This window comes from Podarcis filfolensis, assembly GCF_964270895.1.
Source record: "Podarcis filfolensis genome assembly, chromosome: 13".
Taxonomy (NCBI): Eukaryota; Metazoa; Chordata; class Lepidosauria; order Squamata; family Lacertidae; genus Podarcis; species Podarcis filfolensis.
In genome coordinates, this window is record NC_139615.1 from 44,209,862 (window position 1) to 44,232,867 (window position 23,006).

The following is a 23,006-nucleotide window of genomic DNA, read 5'->3' on the forward strand; positions in this document are numbered from 1 at the left end:
GTCGTCTAAATCAGTTCTCCAGAGGTTTTGCTTTAGTTTAAACAAAACCTATGCAACCATACATTGTGACATTATGTTAGGAAAAATAGGGGAAAACACGATGTAAAACATTTGCTGCAAATTCTGACTGGAACTCTGTAAATAAAGTTGCAAATGTTTATTTATCAGACCTGCTTCTTAGCTTGCCTTGTGATGCATCCACATCATGTAAGTGGGTAGGCTAGTAAAACGGTTGATGGGCTGGTGCGATTCATGCATGCACCTTGCAGCGCTTCTGGCCGTGGCTGGAAGACTGCCGCACTGGCATATTGACTAGCTTTCTAGTGGGCACATTTGGGCGTGGATGATGCTCTCTGTTGGGTATGGACTGACGCTGACTTTCTTTCTCAGGAATTTGTCGAAAACCGCCAGGATGGCGTGTCCCGAAGATTCATCCCCCCAGCCAGGTATTGACAGAAAAGGGGTTCTGTTCGCACCCTGAAAATGCCCCCTTTCAGAGGTTGCAAATGCCCCAACGGTGCAGCAACCTAGCCTTGTTGGGACTACTGCATTTTCATACCCTCTGGGGTCCTCATGTGTATATGTATACCGTATTTTTTGCTCTATAAGACTCACTTTTTCCCTCCTAAAAAGTAAGGAGAAATGTTTGTGCGTCTTATGGAGCGAGTGCAGGCTGCGCAGCTATCCCAGAAGCCAGAACAGCAAGAGGGATTGCTGCTTTCACTGCGCAGCGATCCCTCTTGCTATTCTGGCTTGTGAGATTCAGAATATTTTTTTTGTTTTCCTCCTCCAAAAACTAGGTGCGTCTTGTGGTCTGGTGCGTCTTACAGAGCGAAAAATACGGTATATACACATACAGCTCTGAAGCAGGATAATAATAATAATAATAATAATAATAATAATAATAATAATAATAAATAAAAATAAATAAATTTTTATTTATACCCCGCCCTCCCGGGCTCAGGGCAGCTAACACCAGTAAAATTACAATAAAAACATGATGGGGGGGGCCAATTTAAAATACAGGTTAAAATGCAGTTTAAAATGCAGCCTCATTTTAAAAGTAGCCCATAGATCAAAACCATAAGGGGAGGGAAACATAAGGGTCAGACTGAGTCCAAACCAAAGGCCAGGCAGAACAGCTCTGTCTTGCAGGCCCTGCGGAAAGATGTCAAGTCCCGCAGGGCCCTGGATTCCATGCCCTGCTTGTAGGCTTTAAAAGCAGGGTTAGAAATTCAGATATATAAGCTAGGCACCAAATGGCTCCTTCAACCAAGGTTTGCAGTCGCCAAAACAGAATGTCTAGTTGCCATTTTGGGGGTAAAGTCTTTATTTTTCAAGTGATGGACTGACTGTGATTGATCCTCAGTTAAACATCTAGCTAGTTCAGATGACAACCGTGAGCTAGGTTAAGAGCTTTGAGAACTTAAAGAAGAAAAATCACTTGATCCAGGGACAGCGGATCCTATTCTGATCTCTTTTCCTTAATGGTGACTGCTCTTGCTCAGGCTGCACAGAAAACGCATTTTGGTTCCAGAAATTCATTCTGATTGTGCAGATAAAATACAACCGATAGAATTCTACAGGGTGGGGTATTAGTGTGTGAAAACAGTCCCGGTCCAATGATCCCAAGATGGTGCAGATTTCAGGCACTATCGTGGTGCTCTGGCATCTTCACTTGGTCACGAGTGGCCGATAGCCAGGTGCAAAATGTGCCTGGTGAATTTTGAACACTTCTTGAAAGGAAAGTGCTTTTCAGCCCCTGCTACCCTCCTGCACTTAAATACAGTGGACCCTCGGGTTACCTTGGGTTGCGAACGCAGCAAACATGGAAGTGTATACTTCCGAGTGTCACCGTGCGCGCATGTGCAGAAGCGCTCAATCGCACCGTGCACATGCGCAGAAGGGCGCCTCTGGGTACAAATTTTTCAGGGTGTGCACAGACCCCCAGAATAAATTAAATTCATTTCCAGAGGGCCCACGGTACTGGCCGTCATTTTCAGTTGTATCTCTGTATATGCTCCAATACTTTTATCAGCCTCAAATTGCCCTGTTATAAGCTGAGAATGAACTCTGGAACTTGAGTTGAGCTCATAAGGTTGGAAGGATTCAAAGAGCAAGTTGACCTCTGGTTTCTTCCCCCTCTGCTCATACTGTGAGCCAGTTCCATCCTACTATCAACTCCTTCCAAGGATGAAGTTCTGACCATGGATTTCCACAAAATGAGAGCAAGTACACTGCCAAACTTGCTTACAAAGCATTTACTCCAGGCTTGTGTAAAATGGTCAAGCTACACACTGATAGAGTAGGAAAACAGTCTCCTTATGAAATAAATAAATTAAAAATTTGTCCAGTAGCACCTTATAGACCAACTAAGATTGCTCTGGGTATAAGCTTTCGTGTGCATGCAAGAAGTATGCATCTGAAAAAGTGTGCATGCACACGAAAGCTTATACTTAGAACAATCTTGTTGTTTAGTTGTTTACTCGTGTCCGACTCTTCGTGACCCATGGGCCAGAGCACGCCAGGCACTCCTGTCTTCCACTGCCTCCCGCAGTTTGGTCAAAGACATGTTCGTAGCTTCGAGAACACTGTCCAACCATCTTGTCCTCTGTCATCCCCTTCTCCTTGTGCCCTCCATCTTTCCCAAGATCAGGGTATTTCCCAGGGAGTTCTCATGAGGTGGCCAAAGTATTGGAGCCTCAGCTTCTGGATCTGTCCTTCCAGTGAGCACTCAGGGCTGATTTCCTCCAGAATGGATAGGTTTGATCTTCTTGCAGTCCATGAGACTCTCAAGAGTCTCCTCCAGCACCATAATTCAAAAGCATCAATTCTTCAGCGATCAGCCTTCTTTATGGTCCAGCTCTCACTTCCACACATCACTACTGGGAAAACCATGGCTTTAACTATACAGACCTTTGTTGGCAAGGTGATGTCTCTGCCTTTTAAGAACAATCTTAGTTGGTCTCTAAGGTGCTACTGGACATTTTTTTAATTTTTTAATTTATTTTGACTGTGTCAGACCAACACGGCTACCTACCTGAACCTAGTCTCCAGATTTGGGGCAGAAATCTGCAGTTCCCTCAAGATGATCCCAAGCAATGTTAGAAACTGAGATATGAAAGCTAGGAGCAAAATGGCACCCTCAACCTCGGTTATGGGCGCAACAACAGAATGTCTAGGCATGCTTTTTTAATAACAAGAATACAAAGCTGAAAATGAATGAACTGCAGCTAAAATATTATGTTCATTTTTCACATGATCTAGTCCTTCCCTTGCCCACCCCCCTAATATTCTTAAGAGGGTCCCTTCTCCAGTCTTCAGAGAGTAGCTGGAAGTGAGGAGGCAGAAAAAGGTCCTCCTTTCCTTCCACTCTGCAGTTTTAATCTGAAATCTTAAGCACGGTACTGCTCCCAGAGCTCAGAAACTGCTTGCGCTAATGAAATTTCCTGTCGCAAAATGCGTCCAGAACAATGGGAGTTTCAAACGCTGATCCCAAGGGATTCCTGGGGGTTGGGCAGACCCAAAGACTTGCAGGGTTGAGAGGTGGGGGATAAAATATATATTGGACAGTCTTCTCTCTAATAGCTTGATGCCCCAAATTAAAGATTGTTATGTGCTTAAACATTGAGCAAACAGTTCCTCTGCATTCGCTCACTCATTGAATACAGACGCAAGACCTGTTTGTTTAAAAATTACAGAGGAACATGGGCTCAAGTAACTAAGCATCTCTTGAGTTTTGGGTAAACATCTGTGGGAATGCACGTCGTAGTGAAACCACCCTGTTTCTTCCAGGATGATGTCAACAGAAAGTGCCAACAGCTTCACTCTGATTGGGGAGGCCTCTGATGGAGGCACGATGGAAAACCTTAGCAGAAGACTCAAGGCAAGTTGTCCCTTACCCTTGTGTGTGCTATGCATCTTTAGGGAAACCCTGGAGATATTTGGGTACCTTGAAGTACATAATTCAGCTACCGCTCGTATGTCGTGAAGGCTGAAATTTCAGTTCAGCGGAGCGGGGTCAAGATATGCATGAAATTTCAGCTCTCAGCTCTCTCTACCAAGCCCATTTGCGAATCTTCCTCCCAAGAGATACTGTGGTACCTCGGTTTATGAACTTAATTAGTTCCAGAAGTCCGTTCTTAAACCGAAACCATGGTGCGCTTTCCCTAATGAGGCCTCCCACCGCCAGTGCCCTTCCGCCATTCAGATTTCGTTCTTAAACCGAGGTAAAGTTCTCCAACAAAGACACTATTTCCGGTTTTGCAGAGTTTGTAAACCAAATCGTTCTTAAACCGAGGTACCACTGTATATGGCTTCTTCCCATTGCTCCTGGCTTCCAGATGGGCTTCAAAGACTCATCTCTTTCAAATTGATTTCAACTGAGATGCCATTTTTTAGTACATGACCCAACCGTCTTCTTTTGTCAAAAAGTATAAAATGGCTTTTCATCAATTTCTAGCTTTAGGTCTCTCCAGGTTATATTACTCCTAGTCTTGTGACCAGCTTCTCTCTGTCTCTCTCTGTCTCTCAATAATGCCATAGCCTAAATGTAATCAAATGTAGCCCAAATACTTGTGTGTCTCCACAAAAACAGCTGCTTACTTTGCCGTTTTCGTATGTCGTGAAGGCTGAAATTTCAATTCAGTGGAGCGGAGTCAAGATATTAACTGATATGCATGAAATTTCAGATGTAGCTGTATAATCCCTAGTGTAGTAAGATAAGACCTTTGGAGCAGGCATTTCTTTAAAAAAAATGTTTTTTTATGAACCGCCCTCGTGTGTATATATAACACAGCATATCAGCTTTGCTCGATGGGTTTCCCCTCCCCGACATTTTCTTGTTAAAAGTGATCTCCTCTCTCCAGGTTACAGGGGACCTGTTTGACATCATGTCTGGTCAGACAGATGTGGATCATCCTCTTTGTGAAGAATGCACTGATACCCTTCTGGACCAGTTGGACACGCAGCTCAACATCACAGAGAATGAATGTCAGAACTACAAGTGAGTGAGAATGAAAGTTCAGGGACACTGCAAGACGGCCACTCTAGTCTATACAATGTTCCTTGCAGTGGAGGAACTTTGCTTCTGTTCCCCCAAGTCATTTCCACTGAAGGAGACAGTAAAGTGGTACCTTGGTTCCCGAGTGGCTTGGCTCCCAAACGCCACAAACCTGGAAGTGATCGTTCTTGTTTGCGAACGTTTTTCGGAAGCGGAACACCCAATGCGGCTTCCGATTGAGTGCAGGAAGCTCCTGCAACCAGTCGGAAGCCGTGCCTTGGTTTTGGAACCGAGAAGTGAGGTCACAGGGAACCAGACAGAGGGCCTTCTCGGTAGTGGCGCCCGCACTGTGGGACGTCCCCCCTTCAGATGTGAAGGAAATAAGCAGCTATCCTATCTTTAAAAGACATCTGAAGGCAGCCCTGTTTAGGGAAGTTTTTAATATTTAATGCTGTATTGTTTTTAACACTCGATTGGGAGCCGCCCAGAGTGGCTGGGGAAACTCAGCCAGATGGGTGGAGTATAAATAATAATAATAATAATAATAATTATTATTATTAAGTACGAGAACCAAGGTACCACTCAGTGGTGTAGCGTGGGTTGTCAGCACCCGGGGCAAGGCAAGTAATTTGTGCCCCCTAACCCGTGGATTTTAGCACTCGAGTGCGAGCGCACGCCCCCCCCCAGATGTTGCGCCCGGTGCGGCCGGCCCCCCCTGCACCCCCCACGCTACGCCACTGGTACCACTGTATGTGCATTTCACAGCCCTGTCATGCGAGTCTCGGCTTCCCTTTTAAAAGGAAGCAGATAAACATCCATGATGACCGTGGAGATAACGACACGGAACTGGTTCTGCCTCGGTTTCGTGGGAGTTGAAGAAGGAAGAGGGAGGAGAAGTCTGTGGGTTGATTGAGTTGTGTTGTGAGGGAGTGAGAGGAATTGTTAGGTGGAGTCAGATAGATATTTGGAATGATCAGTTTGGAGTTAGGAACACACAGGACGGTTAAGGAACTAAGATTAAGAAACTGCTAAGAAAAATTAACTGAAACCATAAGCTTGTACATGCCTATAAAATAAACTTGATTATTTGTTATTGTTAACAACTGTCTGGATACCCGTGCGACACGGGTTGGTGGCAGCAAAGAAAGCAATCACAGTGGTGGCACAGGGTCAATAGACTGTGAAACGTCCACAAAAGTGTGGCGATCACACAGGGTCCCTGGACGTTTGACGGTCTATTGACCTGTGCCACCACTGCGATTGCTTTCTTCGCTGCCACCAACCCGTTTCTCACGGGTATACACAGAGTCCAGACAGTTGTTAACATTAACAAATAATGAAGTTTATTTATAGGCATGAACAAGCTTATGGTTTCAGTTAATTTTTCTTGGCAGTTTCTTAATCTTAGTTCCTTAACTGTCCTGTACGTTCCTAACAACTTTAAACTGATTATTCCAACCATCTATCTGACTCCACCTAACAATTCCTCTCACTCTCTCACAACACAACTCGACCAACCCACAACTAAACCTCCTTTTTCCTTTTTCAACTCCCCGCTGCAGTTCTCTGCCTAGTTCCTTGCCTCCCCCTAAATTGCTTCTTCCTTGGGGTTGTCTGCAGGAGATGCCTGGAAATCCTGGAGCAGATGAACGAAGACGATAAGGAGAAGTTGCAGCTGGAGCTGAAGGAGTTTGCTCTTGAGGAGGAGAGGCTGATTGAGGAGCTGGAAGGGGTGGAGCAGAAACGGAAAACGATGGCTGAAGACTTTGAGAAGGTCAGGGCCGAGGCAGAGAGGCTGGATCACGAGGAAGCTGAGTGAGTATTCAGCTCTTGCAACCGTTAGCATCTCGAAGGCTTGCCTCTTCCTGGCTAAACCTGTTGCTGAACCCCAAATCTATGTCCACCTCTTTCCATTGCTTCCCATCCCCACTTCCGTCCAGACCACGTATGCAAGAAGTATCTCCCCTCTTCCTGAATATCTTGTGTGGGAGCCCTTTCTCTGCATCAGAGCCAGTGTGGTGTAGTGGTTAAGAGCGGTAGACCCGTGATCTGGTGAACTGGGTTTGCGTCTCTGCTCCTCCACCTGCAGCTGCTGGGTGACCTTGGGCCAGTCCCACTTCTTTGAAGTCTCTCAGCCCCACTCACCTCACAGAGTGTTTCTTGTGGGGGAAGAAGGGAAAGGAGAATGTTAGCCGCTTTGAGACTCCTTTGGGTAGTGATAAAGCGGGATATCAAGTCCAAACTCTTCTTCTTCTAAACTCCCTTTCCCCACTTCCTTATCTCTTTACTTCAGGCCTTATGCTGGCTCTATTGCATTCCATATGAGTTTTAGCCTCTTACCCATCAGGCAACTCCATTTTGAGGCTTGAGGTTTGGGACGCGGGTGGCGCTGTGGTCTAAACCACAGAGCCTAGGACTTGCCGATCAGAAGGTCGGCAGTTCAAATCCCTGCGACGGGGTGAGCTCCCGTTGCTTGGTCCCTGCTCCTGCCAACCTAGCAGTTCAAAAGCACATCAAAGTGCAAGTAGGTACCGCTCCGGTGGGAGGGTAAACAGTGTTTCCGAGCACTGCTCTGGTTTCGCCAGAAGCGGCTTACTGGCACTTTGATGTGGTTTCGAACTGCTAGGTTGGCAGTAGCAGGGACTGAGCAACAGGAGCTCACCCCGTCATCGATACATCATTTTCACATAATTTTCTTTCGGCGTGCAGCACAGTTCTCCACTATTTCACTTATCATTGTTTTCATTCTGCTGCTCATAATTCAAACCCTGCCCAGCTTTGTTGTTTTTTTGGGGGTGGGTGGGCAGGAGTTTTGCAATGCACTGGACCAGAAATCCCCTCCCTCTAGCCACATGCGATCCCTGCCTTTTAACCTATGGTTACCAGATGTCCCTGTTTCCCGGGGACAGTCCCCGATTTACAACTCTGTCCCCGGACAAAATCCGTCCCCAGAATGTCCCCAGATTTCATTTAATGTCCCTGGATTTATATTTTAAGTGTTGTAGATTTATTAGTAGGGAATGAATGTTGCGTGATTGGTTCAACGGCACAAGACGCGTCATATGGGGACTTCTGGCGAGGCAAAATGTCGGGCACCACGGCAGCGAGCAGCTCCTGAAGCCAGCCAGAGCCAACTGCGCTACCAGGCTGGCTCCGGGCTGCTGAGGCTGCCACTGCCAAGGGGGAACCGGGGACACCTGGCACGTCAACTGGGGGAACCGCTGACACACACCCCCCCCCCCGCGCAACCCAAATCGAGCTGGGATTAAGAGCGCCCAGCCACCCGGCCAACTGCCCACAGAAGAGGTTACAGTATTTTTTGCTCCATAAGACGCACTTTTCCCCTCCTAAAAAGTAAGGAGAAATGTGTGTGTGTCTTATGGAGCGGATGCAGACGGGAGGCTCTGCTTAGCACTCCCTTTAAAGATCCGCGTGGAGCCTGTGGGGGGGGGGTTTCCCCGAGGAGGGAGAAGGGCAGCCCGTCAGTCCCTTCTCCCTCCTCGGGGAAAAGCCCTCAAGACCCGCACACACGCTCCGTGCGGCTCTTTAAAAGGAGCGCAGCTCTTGCTGGCTTTTCCAGGAGGTGGGGGAAGGGACAGAGGGCAGCCCATCAGTCCCCCCACCTCCCGGAAAAGCCCCCAAGAGCCGGGCTCCCTTTCACGAGCCGCGTGGAGCGTGTGTGTGGCGCTTGCAGGCTTTTCCCCAAGGTGGGAGAAGGGCAGCCCGTCAGTGATGAGCTGCCCTTCTCCGTTCTCGAGGAAAAGCCTGCAAGCGCCACACACACGCTCCACGCGGCTCGTGAAAGGGAGCGCTGAGCAGAGCCTGGGATGCATACAGGCTCTGCTCAGCGCTCCCTTTAAAGAATATTTTTTGTCTTGCATTCCCCCTCTAAAAACTAGGTGCGTCTTATGGTCAGGTGCGTCTTATGGGGCGAAAAATATGGTGCTTCTTTTTTTAAACAAACAGAACAAAAACTTTTTAAAATAATGTTTTGTTCTCTTTAAAAAAAAAGTGTCCCCGGATTCTTTGAAAAAAATCTGGTATAATAATAATAATAATAATTTATTATTTGTACTCCGCCCATCTGGCTGGGTTTCCCCAGCCACAATGGGTGGCTTCCACAGAGACCAAAAAAACACTAAAATGTCACACATTAAAAACTTCCCTTAAGATGTCTTCTGAAAGTCAGGTAGTTGTTTATCGCTTTGACATGTAACGGGAGGGCGTTCCACAGGGCGGGTGCCACTACCGAGAAGGCCCTCTGCCTGGTTCCCTGTAGCTTGGCTTCTCGCAGTGAGGGAACCGCCAGAAGGCCCTCGGCGCTGGACCTCAGCGTCCGGGCAGAATGATGGGGGTGGAGACGCTCCTTCAGGTATAATGGGTACTGGTCCCCTTATTTTAACCTCATCTTATTCTGATTAAACCTTATTCTCCCCTCCTTCGTGAGAACAGAGATCTTGTTTTCCTGCATGCCGCTGGTCCAATTTCATTTCACATCGTATTTTGGGGAGGGGCGCTGTGTCCTGGGTCACAGGCAAGTGTAACCTTGTCTCCCTAATGCCTCCCCCCCCCCCCCGCAGGTACCAGAAAGAGTACAGTGAATTCAAGCGGCAACAACTGGAGCTGGATGACGAACTGAAAAGTGTGGATAATCAAATGCGCTATGCCCAGATGCAGTTGGACAAGCTGAAGAAAACCAATGTGTTTAATGCCACCTTCCATATCTGGTAAGGCCAGGAGGCTGGTTAGACTGGGGGAATGCGATGGAGCAGCCGAAGCAGAATTGGGGTGGGGAGAGAAGGCCTTATTTGGCCATGCAGGATCCAGAAGGTTTTCTGGTTAGCGTTAGAGAGAGAGCGAACGACAGGTCTTAAAACTCTTTGCAGATGCTTGCATCCATGGTTGCAGTTAACCAGGCTGTCTGTTTTGGGTCTTTTTTTTTGCTTTGAGTAACTGCTGCTGTCAGATATCAATAGCCATAGTGAATGAGAGAGTCTTGGCGGGGACTCTTTGTTTCTGGATATATTTACCGTATTTTTCGCTCTATTGGACGCACCGGACCATAGGAGGGGGAGAACAGGAAAAATTTTTTTCCTTGTTCTCCCCCTCTAAAACAAGGTGCGTTCTGTGCATTCAATGTGCGTTCACTCGAAGCCTCCGGAGCCCAGCGGGAGTTCCCGCTCGGCTCTGGAGGCTTTGGGTTCCTTTTGACCTGCTCTTTGGGGCTGGTGGGGGGGGAGCGCTGCTTTCCCCCTCCTGCCAGCCCCAAAGACCAGGTCGGGGAACAGCGGGAAGGCGGCACTCCGCCTCCCTGCTGTCCCTCGAGCATGTGGGGCTGGTGGTGGGGAGAAGCGCTGTTTTCCCCCACCGCCAGCCTCCAAACAAGGTCGGGTTTGGAGGCTGCTATCCACAAACCTTAGGAGCCCGGCAGGAACTCCCACCCGGCTCCCAAGGCTTGCAGATATCTGCCCGAAGCCTGGGGCGCGTTGCGCAGCGCACCCCAGGCTTCGGGATGCAGGCTGCTATCCGCAAGCCTTCGGAGCACTCCGAAGGCTTGCGGATAGCTTCCTGAAGCCTGGAGAGCGAGAAGGGTCGGTGCGCACCGACCCCTCTCGCTCTCCAGGCTTCAGTGAAAGCCTGCATTCGCTCCATAGGGCGCACACACATTTCCCCTTCATTTTTGGAGGGGGAAAAGTGCGTCCTATAGAGCAAAAAATACGGTATTTACTTATGGTAAAGTTTTCTTTTGTTTCATTTTATAAAACGAAGAGGACAGTGATAGCAAAGTTTGTAGAATTTGCATTGTTAAAACGGAAAGGGCTCAAGCGGTGTTGAAATTTTGGGAGGTTGGATAGTTACAATGGAACGGTCCCGTTGGCGGGGTGCACGTTTTTATTCTTATTTATATATGATTGTTACTTTCTCAAAATAAAATATATAAAAAATAAAATGGAAACAATATATTATAAAAATATACAACAGCCGACGGAAATTAAGAGGTGAAAAACAAAGCTAGAATAGGCACATAGAACAGGTACAGTTAGCTGCATATGGGTTAAAACAACAAGGCCCCAATGAAGACTGTCAGCTTTATCAGAAGTAGTAGTACAGTGGTACCTTGGGTTAAGTACTTAATTCGTTCCGGAGGTCCGTTCTTAACCTGAAACTGTTCTTAACCTGAGGTACCACTTTAGCTAATAGGGCCTCCCGCTGCTACCGCGCCGCCGGAGCACGATTTCTGTTCCCATCCTGAAGCAAAGTTCTTAACCCGAGGTACTATTTTTGGGTTAGCGGAGTCTGTAACCTGAAGCGTATGTAACCTGAGGTACCACTGTAGTTGTTATTATTAATTAAACTTGTATGCAGCCCTATATCAGCAGCCTCAGGGCAGTTCACAACACAAAACGACAATATGAAAAAAACAGAATACATAATACAAATAAAAACAAGAAAAACCCAATAATCGCCCCCTCCCCAACACATTTTAAAAGGGCATCGGATGTCAATCGGCCAAAGGCCTGGTTAAAGAAGAACATTTTTGCCTGACGTCTGAAGCTGTATAATAAAGTTGGCATCTCAAGGCAGCCCTGCTTAGGGAAGTTTTTTATTGTTTAATGCTGTATTGTGTTTTTAAAATTCAGTTGGGAGCCGCCCAGAGTGGCTGGGGAAACCCAACCAGATGGTTGGGGTATAAATAATGAATTATTATTATATTATTGTAAGTTGCCAGCTGAACCTCCCTGAGGAGAATATTCCAGATTTGCCAGGCTTGAGACGAAGTTCATCTTGAAAATGATGCTTCTACTGTATATATAATCATAGAATTCCAAATTACTTAAAAAATGTCGGCAGGTTGTGGTCCTTGTCGGAATCTCATATTCCAGAGTGTGTGGTTCCAACTGCCCAGTGCAATATTGGAGCAGTTACTATTTCTGCTGCCAATATTGTGTATACAGTCCTTTGACGTTGGTGTCATCAAAAATATTCAGTAACCTCAATTTTGCCCAACCAACAAGAGTTTCTCCAGTACAGTGGTACCTCTAGTTACATACGCTTCAGGTTGCAGACTCTGCTAACCCAGAAATAGTATACCTCGGGTTAAGAACTTTGCTTCAGGATGAGAACAGAAATCGTGCGGCAGCAGCGGGAGGCCCCATTAGCTAAAGTGGTGCTTCAGGTTAAGAACAGTTTCAGGTTAAGAACGGGCCTCCGGAACGAATTCAGTACGTAACCCGAGGTACCACTGTAATATTTATTGTTTCTGTTAAAATTAAATTCCAAAAATCTTGCACCAGCTTTCCTTCCGCAAATAACAATATGATTTCCCATAGCTCACCCTTATTATTATTATTATTATTCTGTCAGTTCTTGGCATTTTCTCCCCTTTCCATTGCTAAGCCTATTGGAAGGGCTGGAGCCTCTGTTACACAAACACATCTCTCTGCCCTACAGCAGCCCTTCCTTGGAAGCTCCTTTGTGGGTTGCAAACCCTTTGATTATGAGCTTCATTCCTCCAATGAAGAGGAGGCGGCAGTCTTGTGGTTGCATGCCAAAAAGCACCAGAGTTGGTACAGTGGTGCCTCGCAAGACGAAAAGAATCCGTTCCGCGAGTCTCTTCGTCTTGCGGTTTTTTCATCTTGCGACGCAAGCCCATTAGTGGCTTAGCGGGCTTAGCAGATCAGCTGATTAGCGGCTTAGCGGATCAGCTGTTAAGCGGCTTAGCGGATCAGCTGATTAGCAGCTTAGCGGATCAGCTGATTAGCGGCTTAGCGGATCAGCTGTTAAGCAGCTTAGCGGATCAGCTGATAAGCGGCTTAGCGGCTTGGGAAAAAGGGCGGGAAAAGGAAAAAAACCCCGCAGGAACTCGCAAGACATTTTCGTCTTGCGAAGTAAGCCCATAGGAAATTCGTTTTGCGAAGCACCTCCAAAACGGAAAACCCTTTCGTCTAGCGGGTTTTCCGTCTTGCGAGGCATTCGTCTTGCGGGGCACCACTGTATTTTGAGGCATCCAGCATGGGTTGATGGATGGTGGCTGAAGATTACAACAACCAAGTACAGTGGTACCTCAGGTTACATACGCTTCAGGTTACAGACTCCGCTAACCCAGAAATAGTGCTTCAGGTTAAGAACTTTGCTTCAGGAGGCCCCATTAGCTAAAGTGGTGCTTTAGGGTTAAGAACAGTTTCAGGTTAAGTACGGACCTCCGGAACGAATTAAGTACTTAACCCGAGGTACCACTGTACCGTATTTTTCGTTCCATAAGACGCACCTAGTTTTTGGAGGTGGAAAACAAGAAAAAAAATATTCTGAATCTGAGAAGCCAGAACAGCAAGAGGGATCGTTGCTTTCTCTGTGCAGCGATCCCTCTTGCTTTTCTGGCTTCTGGTATAGCTGTGCAGCCTGCATTCGCTCCATAAGACGCACACAAATTTCCCCTTATTAGGAGGGGAAAAGTGTGTCGTATAGAGCAAAAAATACAGTATTCTGCAGGTGGAATAGACTGTTCCACCAAAGTTAAGGGTCCTGGTTTTGGGGGGGTTTTTTAGGTTCTGCTGGGTTCCTAGATAACTGGGTGCGCCTAAAAAACTGCCTGGGAAATAACTGCACTCACACTAAGCCAGCGATGGCCAAACTTGGCCTTCCAGCTATTTTGGGACTACAACTCCCATCATCCCTATCTAACAGGACCAGTGGTCAGGGTTGATGGGAACTGTAGTCCCAAAACCGCTGGAGGGCCAAGTTTGGCCCTCACTGCACTAGGCCTTTTCTTGGCCCTCCGAGGGCTTGACTGATGAACTCTCCCTCTTGCCCGTAGGCACAGTGGACAGTTTGGCACCATAAACAACTTCCGCCTCGGCCGGCTTCCGAGTGTCCCCGTGGAGTGGAACGAGATCAACGCAGCCTGGGGGCAGACTGTGCTGCTTCTCCATGCCCTTGCCAACAAGATGGGGCTGACCTTTCAAAGGTGGAAGCAGAAATACTGGCCTCCTCCCCTTCCCATCCCCACACTCTTTTTGGCCATTGAGCCTATAGGAGCAATCAGTCTAATAAACCTATTAAAGGTAAAGGGACCCCTGACCATTAGGTCCAGTCGTGACCGTCTCTGGGGTTGCGGAGCTCATCTCACTTTATTGGCCGAGGGAGCCGGCGTACAGCTTCCGGGCCATGTGGCCAGCAGGACTAAGCCGCTTCTGGCGAACCAGAGCAGCGCACGGAAACGCCCTTTACCTTCCTGCCGGAGCGGTACCTATTTATCTACTTGCACCTTGACGTGCTTTCGAACTGCTAGGTGTGCAGGCGCAGGGACCGAGCTGCGGGAGCTCACCCCGTCACGGGGATTCGAACCGCCGACCTTCTGATCGGCAAGTCCTAGGCTCTGTGGTTTAACCCACAGCGCCACCCGCGTCCCTTGTAATAAACCTATTACTTAGATGATTAATACCGCACCTTGGAATCAAAAGGATTCTCAATGCAACTTTCCCGTTTTCCTTGCAGGTACCGCCTTATCCCATACGGGAATCACTCTTATTTAGAGTCTCTCACAGACAAATCCAAGGTAAGAGGTTGGGCTCCATACAGTCTTTAAACACATCAGTGTTTTTGGTCTTCTAGAGTGTCCTGTCAGTTAAGGCTCAGGATACACCGGTCAGAAACCCAGAGGCCTCTAGAAATCCAGCGAAAGCATTTCAGGGAGCATTGGTGGAAATGAGGTGTTAACAGGGGGAAATGGTACTGAATTTGAAAACCAAGGTTTCCGAATTTTATATCCTGTGGTTTAGCCGTCAATCGTGTGGCAATAAGGTGGATGTCGAAAATTGGGCCAAAATTCTGGAGACTTCCGGAGGCGGCGCGACCGGTAATGGCTGCCTTCTCCGAGTAAGGAGAAGGGAGCTCCGCTGTAAACGGGTCGTCCGCTACGGCGAAGCGGAGACCCATCCAGGAAAACCACAGGTGGCAGAAGCCTGTGGTCTCGGGACCCGGCGGGCGCCAGAAGCAGCCCCCAAAACGTTGAAGGGACCCCGTAAGGGGCTCCGGATCGCGGAGGGGGTAGCGGCGCTGTGGGTCGTTGCGCAAACAGCGAAGTGAAGCCGCATTGCTGTTGCCGGTCAGCGCTGTCCTTTCTTCCTGCAACTTTTCTGAACTTTGGAAACTACAACCCGTGAGTAAATTTGGACATTGAAAACTTTCTGAAACTTTCGTCAACTTTCTGAAACTTTTTGAGAACTTTATGGAACTTTTAAAACTTTTTAAAAAAAAAGTTGAAATTTGGCTGAAAACGGAGTGAGAATAAGCAGGAAGCCCATCTCCCGCGATACTGAACTTTAAGCAAAGAGCAGGAGGAGTGGAGACAAAAAGTTATGCTTTAACTAAATGCTGGCACCCTGTTAAAGCAGTTTTCTGAGAGAAAGACTTTGAGCTATTGACTTTTGCTGGTCATATGTGGGATGCACTGATATTCTTCTTCTGTGGTACCAGTGGATTATAAAATAAATAAGAATCTCTGGTGCTGGAGCTGCCTGAATGAGCACCAGTTTGCAACTTTGGATATATTGAATTCAGGTTTTGAAACATTCTGAGCTGGAACTGGATACTTTGAAACTGTTGCAGTCAAGGCACTGTAAGAAACACTGTTTTGCTTTAAGTTTTACTCTGCTAAAAATAACACACTGTGGAGGCGATAGACATGGATTTAAATTTATAAGTTTAACTTGGATTTGATCTTTTCCCTGAAGACGTATTAAGCTCCCTCTAGAGGATTTTGGGCTTACAGCAGTGACTTTGTTTTACTTTCCCTTTCCCGGCCTCTGTTTGACTATTGCATCTGGGACTCTGCTTTCTCATGGGAACAACTTGGATTGACCTTGGATTACAGATAACTTTGGAATGAGTGGCGCAAGGAGAAGAGGAAGGACTAAACAAACAACTTTAACTTTATCTGCAGCCTCACAGCGTAGATCTTCTGTGCCGGCCTTGCCTTCCACTTTGCCTCCAGACATAGAGGCGGCCTCCCTAATACAGGCAGGGGAGGGTGAGACAGAGGAGCTGCACCTGGGAGATATGGCTTCAGGGACAAGTAGCTCTGTCTTGGAGAAAATTTTGGAGAAACTGGAGGCTCTGGACAAGAAGGCTGATTTGCATACAGCTAAAATTGAACAGAACACAGAAAGTTTGAATAAGCTGACTGGACAAGTTGCACAGAATGCCCAATCCATTGGAGAATTAAAGGAGGCTGTAGGTGAAAATCGTAAACTGGCTGAAGATACTAGTCAAAGATTGGAAGAACTTGAGAAAGAAGTAAGACCACTCAGCAAACAAGTTGGAGAACATCAGATTTACTTTTTGATGACAGAACTGCGAAACAGGGAGACCAACTTGAGGATACGGTCAATACCAGAGGTGGAAGAAGATAATCTTATTGAATTTCTAACTAAGGAATTTGCCAAGTTTTGGGAGTTAGAGGAAAAAGACTTTAAAATTGCATCTGCTTTCAGGCTTGGCAGAGTCAGAAGGACAGAGAAGCCCAGAGATTGTTTGATAACATTGAGATCAAAGGAGGAAAGGGACAAGATTTTGGGCCTGCACTACGAAAAGTCACTAGACATCTTGGGCAAGAGAATTGAAATCTACAAGGACATTCCTAAGCAGTTGCTGGACCTTAGATCTAATTACACGGAATTGGCAAGACTGTTGAGAAGCAACGCAATTATCTTCAGGTGGGAGTTTCCACAAGGATTATCCTTTACCTACAGAGGGAGAAAGATCAAAATCAAAACAGTGGAAGATAGAGACAAGTTTTTGGGAGCACACGGAGAAGACCTCCACAAAGGACTTGGATTGCCAGCGCCAGAACCTCCAGGGGAGCCCGCCCCCTCGGATCCTCAAGGACCGGAGAACAAGGTACCACCCCAGAAAGAATAACCAGATCTATCCAGGATGTCTCTGCAGCTTTTGAGTTGGAACATAAATGGCTGTAACAGTCCCGAAAAAAGGTCTAAAATTTTTCATATTTTAAAAAAGGAACAATTGGACATTATATGCTTACAAGAAACGCATGTGATTAGGCTCCATAGAAAGGTGTTAATAAATAAAAGGCTTGGTCAAGAATTTATATCATCGGATACAGTTAAAAAGAGAGGTGTAGTGATCTATGCAAAAGAGAGCCTTTCACCAAAATTTCTCTTTAAAGACGAAAGTGGAAGAATCCTCGCAATAGAAATACAGTATCAGGGAGAAAAAATTTTGATATTAGGAATTTATGCTCCAAATGAAGGAAAATCGGATTTTTATAAGAAGTTGCACGAGATCATGCTGGACTATCTGGATTACAACAACGTCATCATGATGGGGGACATGAATGGGGTCGTATCAACAAATATGGATAAGTCACAGAACCAGAACATTACTAAAGAGGGAAGACTACCTAAGACCTTTTTTGAAATGACTGACAATATGGACTGGGTTGACATCTGGAGAGTTAGAAACCCCTTGGGAAGAGAAGGAACATTCTTTTCTGAAGCTCAACTGACTTGGACACGAATCGACCAAATATGGATAACTAGAAGTCTGGCACCTAAGGTGAGGAAGGTGGAAATCTGCCCCAAAACATGCTCCGACCATAACGCCTTGAGAATGGATATGACATTGATCCCAATCGGCTCCTTTAGATGGAAGATGAATGATGGCCTGTTTAGAGATCAAAGAATTGTAAAGAAGGCCCAAAAAACCTTAAAGGACTATTTTGAGATTAATTTGAACACTACGGTGGAAAAAAGAACTATCTGGGATGCAAGTAAAGCTGTGATGAGAGGGTTCTTGATCCAACAGAATTCCTTAAAGAAAAGACTGCAAAATGAAAAGAAAGATAAAATTCTGGAAAGTATCAAAGAGTTGGAGAAGAAGTTAAGATCTAACCCGAAGTCCCAACCGATTCTGAGAGAAATTAAACTTTATCAGGCGCAATATTCCAAGCTGATAAATCAGGAAATAGAATGGAAGATTAAAACAATGAAACAAAAAACTTTTGAATCGGCAAATAAATGTGGGAAACTGCTAGCTTGGCAGTTGAAAAGGAGACAAAGATTAAATACAGTAACAAACATAGAGGTTGAAGGAAGGAACATTCAGAACCCGGGAGAGATTAGAAAGTGCTTCCAGAGGTATTTTAAAAAGTTATATACTCAAGGGCCACAAGATGAAATAGAGATTACACAATTTTTGGAGAGAAATGGATTAGCAAAGCTGTCAGAAGAAAACAGAACAATTTTAAATGGCAAAATAACACAACAAGAGATTGAACAGGCCATCCTGAGTCTGAAACAGGGCAAATCACCAGGGCCAGATGGACTGACCTCTAACTACTATAAGACATTGAAGGATTATTTGATACAACCTTTGTTGGAGGTCAGTAATGAAATAATGGAGGGGAAGAAGGCGCCTGAATCGTGGAAAGAAGCATTTATCACATTGATTCCAAAGTCAGAAACTGAAAAGACACAACTTAAGAATTACCGTCCCATCTCCCTTTTAAATGTGGATTACAAAATATTTGCAGATGTTTTGGCACGAAGATTTAAGAAAGTTTTAAGTGAGATAATCCATAAAGACCAGGCAGGCTTTCTCCCGGGCAGACATATGTTTACTAACACAAGGAACATTATAGACATATTGGAACTTTTACAAACAAACATAAACACCAAAGCAGCTTTAATTTTTATAGACGCGGAGAAAGCCTTTGACAACATTTCTTGGAAATTTATGAAGGGGAACTTAAAAGAAATGGGAGTGGGACGGGGGTTTGAGAACGGGATTGAGGCAATATATTCAGAACAAAAGGCTAAACTGATAGTTAACAATGTGGTTACAGAAGAGTTTAAAATTGAAAAAGGTACACGACAAGGCTGCCCGATTTCCCCATTACTGTTTATTTCGGTTCTGGAAGTGCTCCTGAATATGATTAGGGGGGACCGGTTGGTGGAAGGGATTCAGGTCGGAGCGAAACAATATAAACTTAAAGCTTTTGCAGATGACCTAGTTCTGACATTACAGGAGCCGGAGTCTAGTTTGAAAAGAGTACTACAACTGATTCAAAACTTTGGTCGAGTGGCAGGATTTAAGTTAAATAAGCAAAAAACTAAAGTTCTGGGGAAAAACATGACAGATATTGAGTTGGAACAGCTTCAGAAAGAGACAGAACTAAATGTGGTTAAAAAAGTTAAATACCTAGGGGTAAACATAACAGCAAAAAATCTGAGTTTATTTAAAGATAATTATGAAAAATGTTGGTCAGAGATTAAGAGAGATTTGGATAGTTGGTCAAGATTAAAACTTTCATTGCTAGGCCGAATAGCTGCCATCAAGATGAATGTATTGCCAAAAATGTTATTTTTGTTTCAGACACTGCAGATTGTAGACAAGACAGAGTGCTTCCGGAAGTGGCAGAAAGATATCTCTAAATTTGTCTGGCAGGGCAAAAAGCCCAGAATCAAATTTAAAATATTAACAGATGCGAAAGAAAGAGGGGGCTTTGCCCTGCCAGACTTAAAGTTGTATTATGAAGCTGCAGCTTTCTGCTGGTTAAAAGATTGGTTACTTCTTGAAGATACGGATGTCTTGGATTTGGAAGGTTTTAATAATGCGTTTGGATGGCATGCATATTTATGGTATGATAAAGCTAAGATAAATAAGGCCTTCAAGAACCATATTGTCAGAAAATCAGTTTTTAATGTCTGGACAAAATATAAAGACTTACTGGAGAATAAAACTCCGAGGTGGCTGTCACCCCTGGAGGCTAAGGCTCGGAAAAGAGCCAATATGGAGGCCAATTGGCCAAAATATTGGGAGATAATAGAAAAGGATGGTGACAACTGGAAATTGCAGAGTTTAGAAAAGATGAGAGACAAAGTGCGAGACTGGTTACACTATGCTCAGATTAAAGAAGTGTTTAAAAACGACAAAAAGTCAGGATTCCAAGTGGAAAAGTCAAAGTTAGAAACTGAACTGTTAGAACCTAAGACTAAGGTACTTTCAAGAATGTATAACTTGCTGCTGAAATGGAACACACATGACGAAATGGTAAAATCAACAATGATAAAATGGGCGCAGGATATTGGGTATAATATTATGTTTGAAGATTGGGAAAGGTTGTGGACCTCTGGGCTGAACTTCACTGCATGTAATGCGTTGAAGGAAAATGTGATGAAAATGATGTATAGATGGTACATGACCCCTGTCAAACTGGCTAAAATATACCATTCGTCTGATAGCAAATGTTGGAAATGTAAGGAAAATGAAGGAACATTTTTTCACCTCTGGTGGACCTGCCCTAGAGTGAAGGCCTTTTGGGAGAAAATATATAATGAATTAAAAAAGGTGTTTAAATACACCTTTACTAAGAAAGCAGAGGCCTTTCTCCTGGGTATTGTCGGCCAGAGTGTGTTAAAAGAGGACAGAACATTCTTTTTGTACGCAACAACAGCAGCAAGAATATTAATTGCCAAGAATTGGAAAACTCAGGAGCTACCCACTGTGGAAGAATGGCAGATGCAACTGATGGATTATATGCAACTAGCCGAGATGACCGGCAGAATTCGAGACCAGGGAGAAGAAAGGATGGAAGAAGACTGGAGGAAATTTAAGACTTATTTACAAAAATATTGTAATCTGGCTGAGTGCTGAATAGGATGCCAGTGCAGACAATTGTCTACCATTAAAATAGATTTAAAGTCGAATTATATGTCAAACCAAATTAAGATTATTAATTAAGATGAGTTAAATGATAATTTGCTTGAAAATAATTTAATAATGATGTAAGTGTATGCGGGAGGTGTGGGGGAGTCCCATGTAACAATTGAAAGATGTTAAATGGACAACGATAAGTGCTTATTTGATATATGTTTTATTTGAAAACTTTAATAAATATATTATAAAAAAAAAACAAAATTCTATTTTCACACAAAATTACTTGGTTGATAAGTTTTCCGAGTGCAGTTTGTTTTCATTAAAAACAAACAAACAAAAACACATGGAGAAGATTCAAAGGGCTTGAGGAAAGGTAACTGAATAGTTTGGTTTATTGTGTTCGTAAAGGTAAAGGGACCCCTGACCATTAGGTCCAGTCGTGACCGACTCTGGGGTTGCGGCGCTCATCTCGCTTTATTGGCCGAGGGAGCCGGTGTACAGCTTTCAGGTCATGTGGCCAGCATGACTAAGTCACTTCGGGCGAACCAGAGCAGCGCACGGAAACGCCCTTTACCTTCCTGCCGGAGTGGTACCTGCTTATCTACTTGCACTTTGACGTGCTTTTGAACTGCTAGGTTGGCAGGAGCAGGGACCGAGCAACGGGAGCTCACCCCATCGCAGGGATTCGAACTGCCGACCTTCTGATGGGCAAGTCCGAGTCTCTGTGGTTTAACCCACAGTGCCACCCGCGTCCCCGTCCCGTGCGGTATATGGTGCAATTGAACCAAGGATGGTGTGCCCCCAATTTCCTGGAAAAACAAAGCCACTCCCTAAAGGTCTTGGGGCAGCTGCAGAGTAATTCCCTTTGTTTCTGGTGTAAGCGTTTGTGTCTTCAAGGAGCTGCCCCTTTACTGTTCAGGAGGATTGCGGTTTTTCTGGGACAACAAGTTTGACCATGCCATGGTGGCATTCCTGGATTGTGTGCAACAGTTCAAAGAGGAAGTGGAAAAGGGCGAGACCCGCTTCTGTTTGCCTTACAGGTAATAAAAAAATATCAACGAAATCACTGCATCAGAAATACATGGGTTTCTCTGGACAATAGTTAACTACTGAAACTGACTAGTGAGAGATCTGGGACAAAATGAATGTATGTATGCATTCATGCTAGCACAATTAACTTAAGGATTTCACTGACACAGGCTGTTTTGTGATTAGGATTTGGTATGCCCCACGGAGGACCTTAAGGTCCATATATAGCAACACCCTAGAGGTCCCGGGTCCTAAGGAAGTTAGATTAGCCTCAACCAGAGCCAGGGCCTTCTCAACATTGGCTGTGGCCTGGTGGAACGCTCTGTCTCATGAGACCAGGGCCCTGCGGGATCTGATCTCTTTCCGCAGGGCCTGTAAGACAGAGTTGTTCCACCTGGCCTTTGGCTCAGAATCAGTTAGATTCCCTCCCCCTCTTTCTTTTCCTTTCTCCTCCTATGAAGAGATTGCTCCCTAATTGTTTTAATGTTGTATCTTAATCTTTTAAATTGTATTTTAATCAACTTGCTTTTATTATTAGTTGTTAGCTGCCCTGAGCCCAGTCTTGGCTGGGGAGGGCGGGGTATAAATAAAAATTTATTATTATTATAGGGCATTAAAAATGGAATGTGGCAACAATTTTCCACGAATGTGTTGGTGGACAACAGAGCCACCACGTTTAGAGGGCATCGGAGCTGTGAGTTGCCCTAGCTTGGGGACGGAGAACCTCCCAGGGTTGCTGGGCTCCCAGCTCCCATCAGCTCCACAGCCAGTAATGGGCAATGGTCAGGAATTCTGGGAAATGTAGTCTGACAAATATATACAGGGCCTTGAGTATTCAATGTAGCCATTGCTAGAAACGGCGCTGGAGCAGATGGTCCTTTAGTGTCCTCTAGTGTGATAATTTGTGTGATCTTAAAAGGATGCTGACCGTATTTTTTGCAAGGCAAGATGGGCAAAGTCTAGCAGCAGCCCACCTGGAGCATTTTTTTGCTCTATTAGGTTTGGCTTCTGCTTGTTTTGTTCACAACCTTTCTGGGGCTTGCCAGGCCAGTAATTTTGCACAGCCTCAAGTTATGACTGCACCAGCTTGCAATTTAGAAGTAGTAAAACATTTTTGTCTTGTCTCATCAACTTACAATGACTGTTCACTTATGAAGGCCCCTCCAAGGTGTGAGGCTGGGTTCCTGTGTTGTTAAAAAGAGGCATTATGGCGGGGGCAATGTCTTCTAACCATTGTGGTATGCTGCAAGCATACTCCATTCTGCCTACTTAACCCTGCTTTAGAGCTCCCCACTTT

General features: G+C 45.4%; 2 protein-coding genes across 5 annotated transcripts in view; both read left to right on the forward strand.

Moving 5' to 3' along the window:
• LOC310747938 (tigger transposable element-derived protein 1-like) overlaps positions 1–23,006 on the forward strand; it is a 943,100-nt gene that overhangs the window by 739,385 nt on the left and 180,709 nt on the right. The gene's annotated exons all lie outside the window — the stretch shown is intronic.
• Positions 1–23,006, forward strand: part of BECN1 (beclin 1) — a 29,887-nt gene that overhangs the window by 5,907 nt on the left and 974 nt on the right. Inside the window, exons 4-11 of one of the 3 annotated variants that reach the window (XR_014541033.1) lie at positions 391–446; positions 3,796–3,886; positions 4,869–5,005; positions 6,623–6,817; positions 9,583–9,729; positions 13,818–13,967; positions 14,498–14,558; positions 21,562–21,720. Coding sequence is in view for 2 of the 3 variants with exons in the window: in XM_083583365.1 (XP_083439491.1) it covers positions 391–446; positions 3,796–3,886; positions 4,869–5,005; positions 6,623–6,817; positions 9,583–9,729; positions 13,818–13,967; positions 14,498–14,558; positions 21,578–21,720 (980 nt within the window). In the remaining variant the exon portion in view is untranslated. The remainder of the gene's footprint in view (positions 1–390; positions 447–3,795; positions 3,887–4,868; positions 5,006–6,622; positions 6,818–9,582; positions 9,730–13,817; positions 13,968–14,497; positions 14,559–21,561; positions 21,721–23,006) is intronic. The other 2 variants (XM_083583364.1, XM_083583365.1) reach the window with 2 other exon arrangements.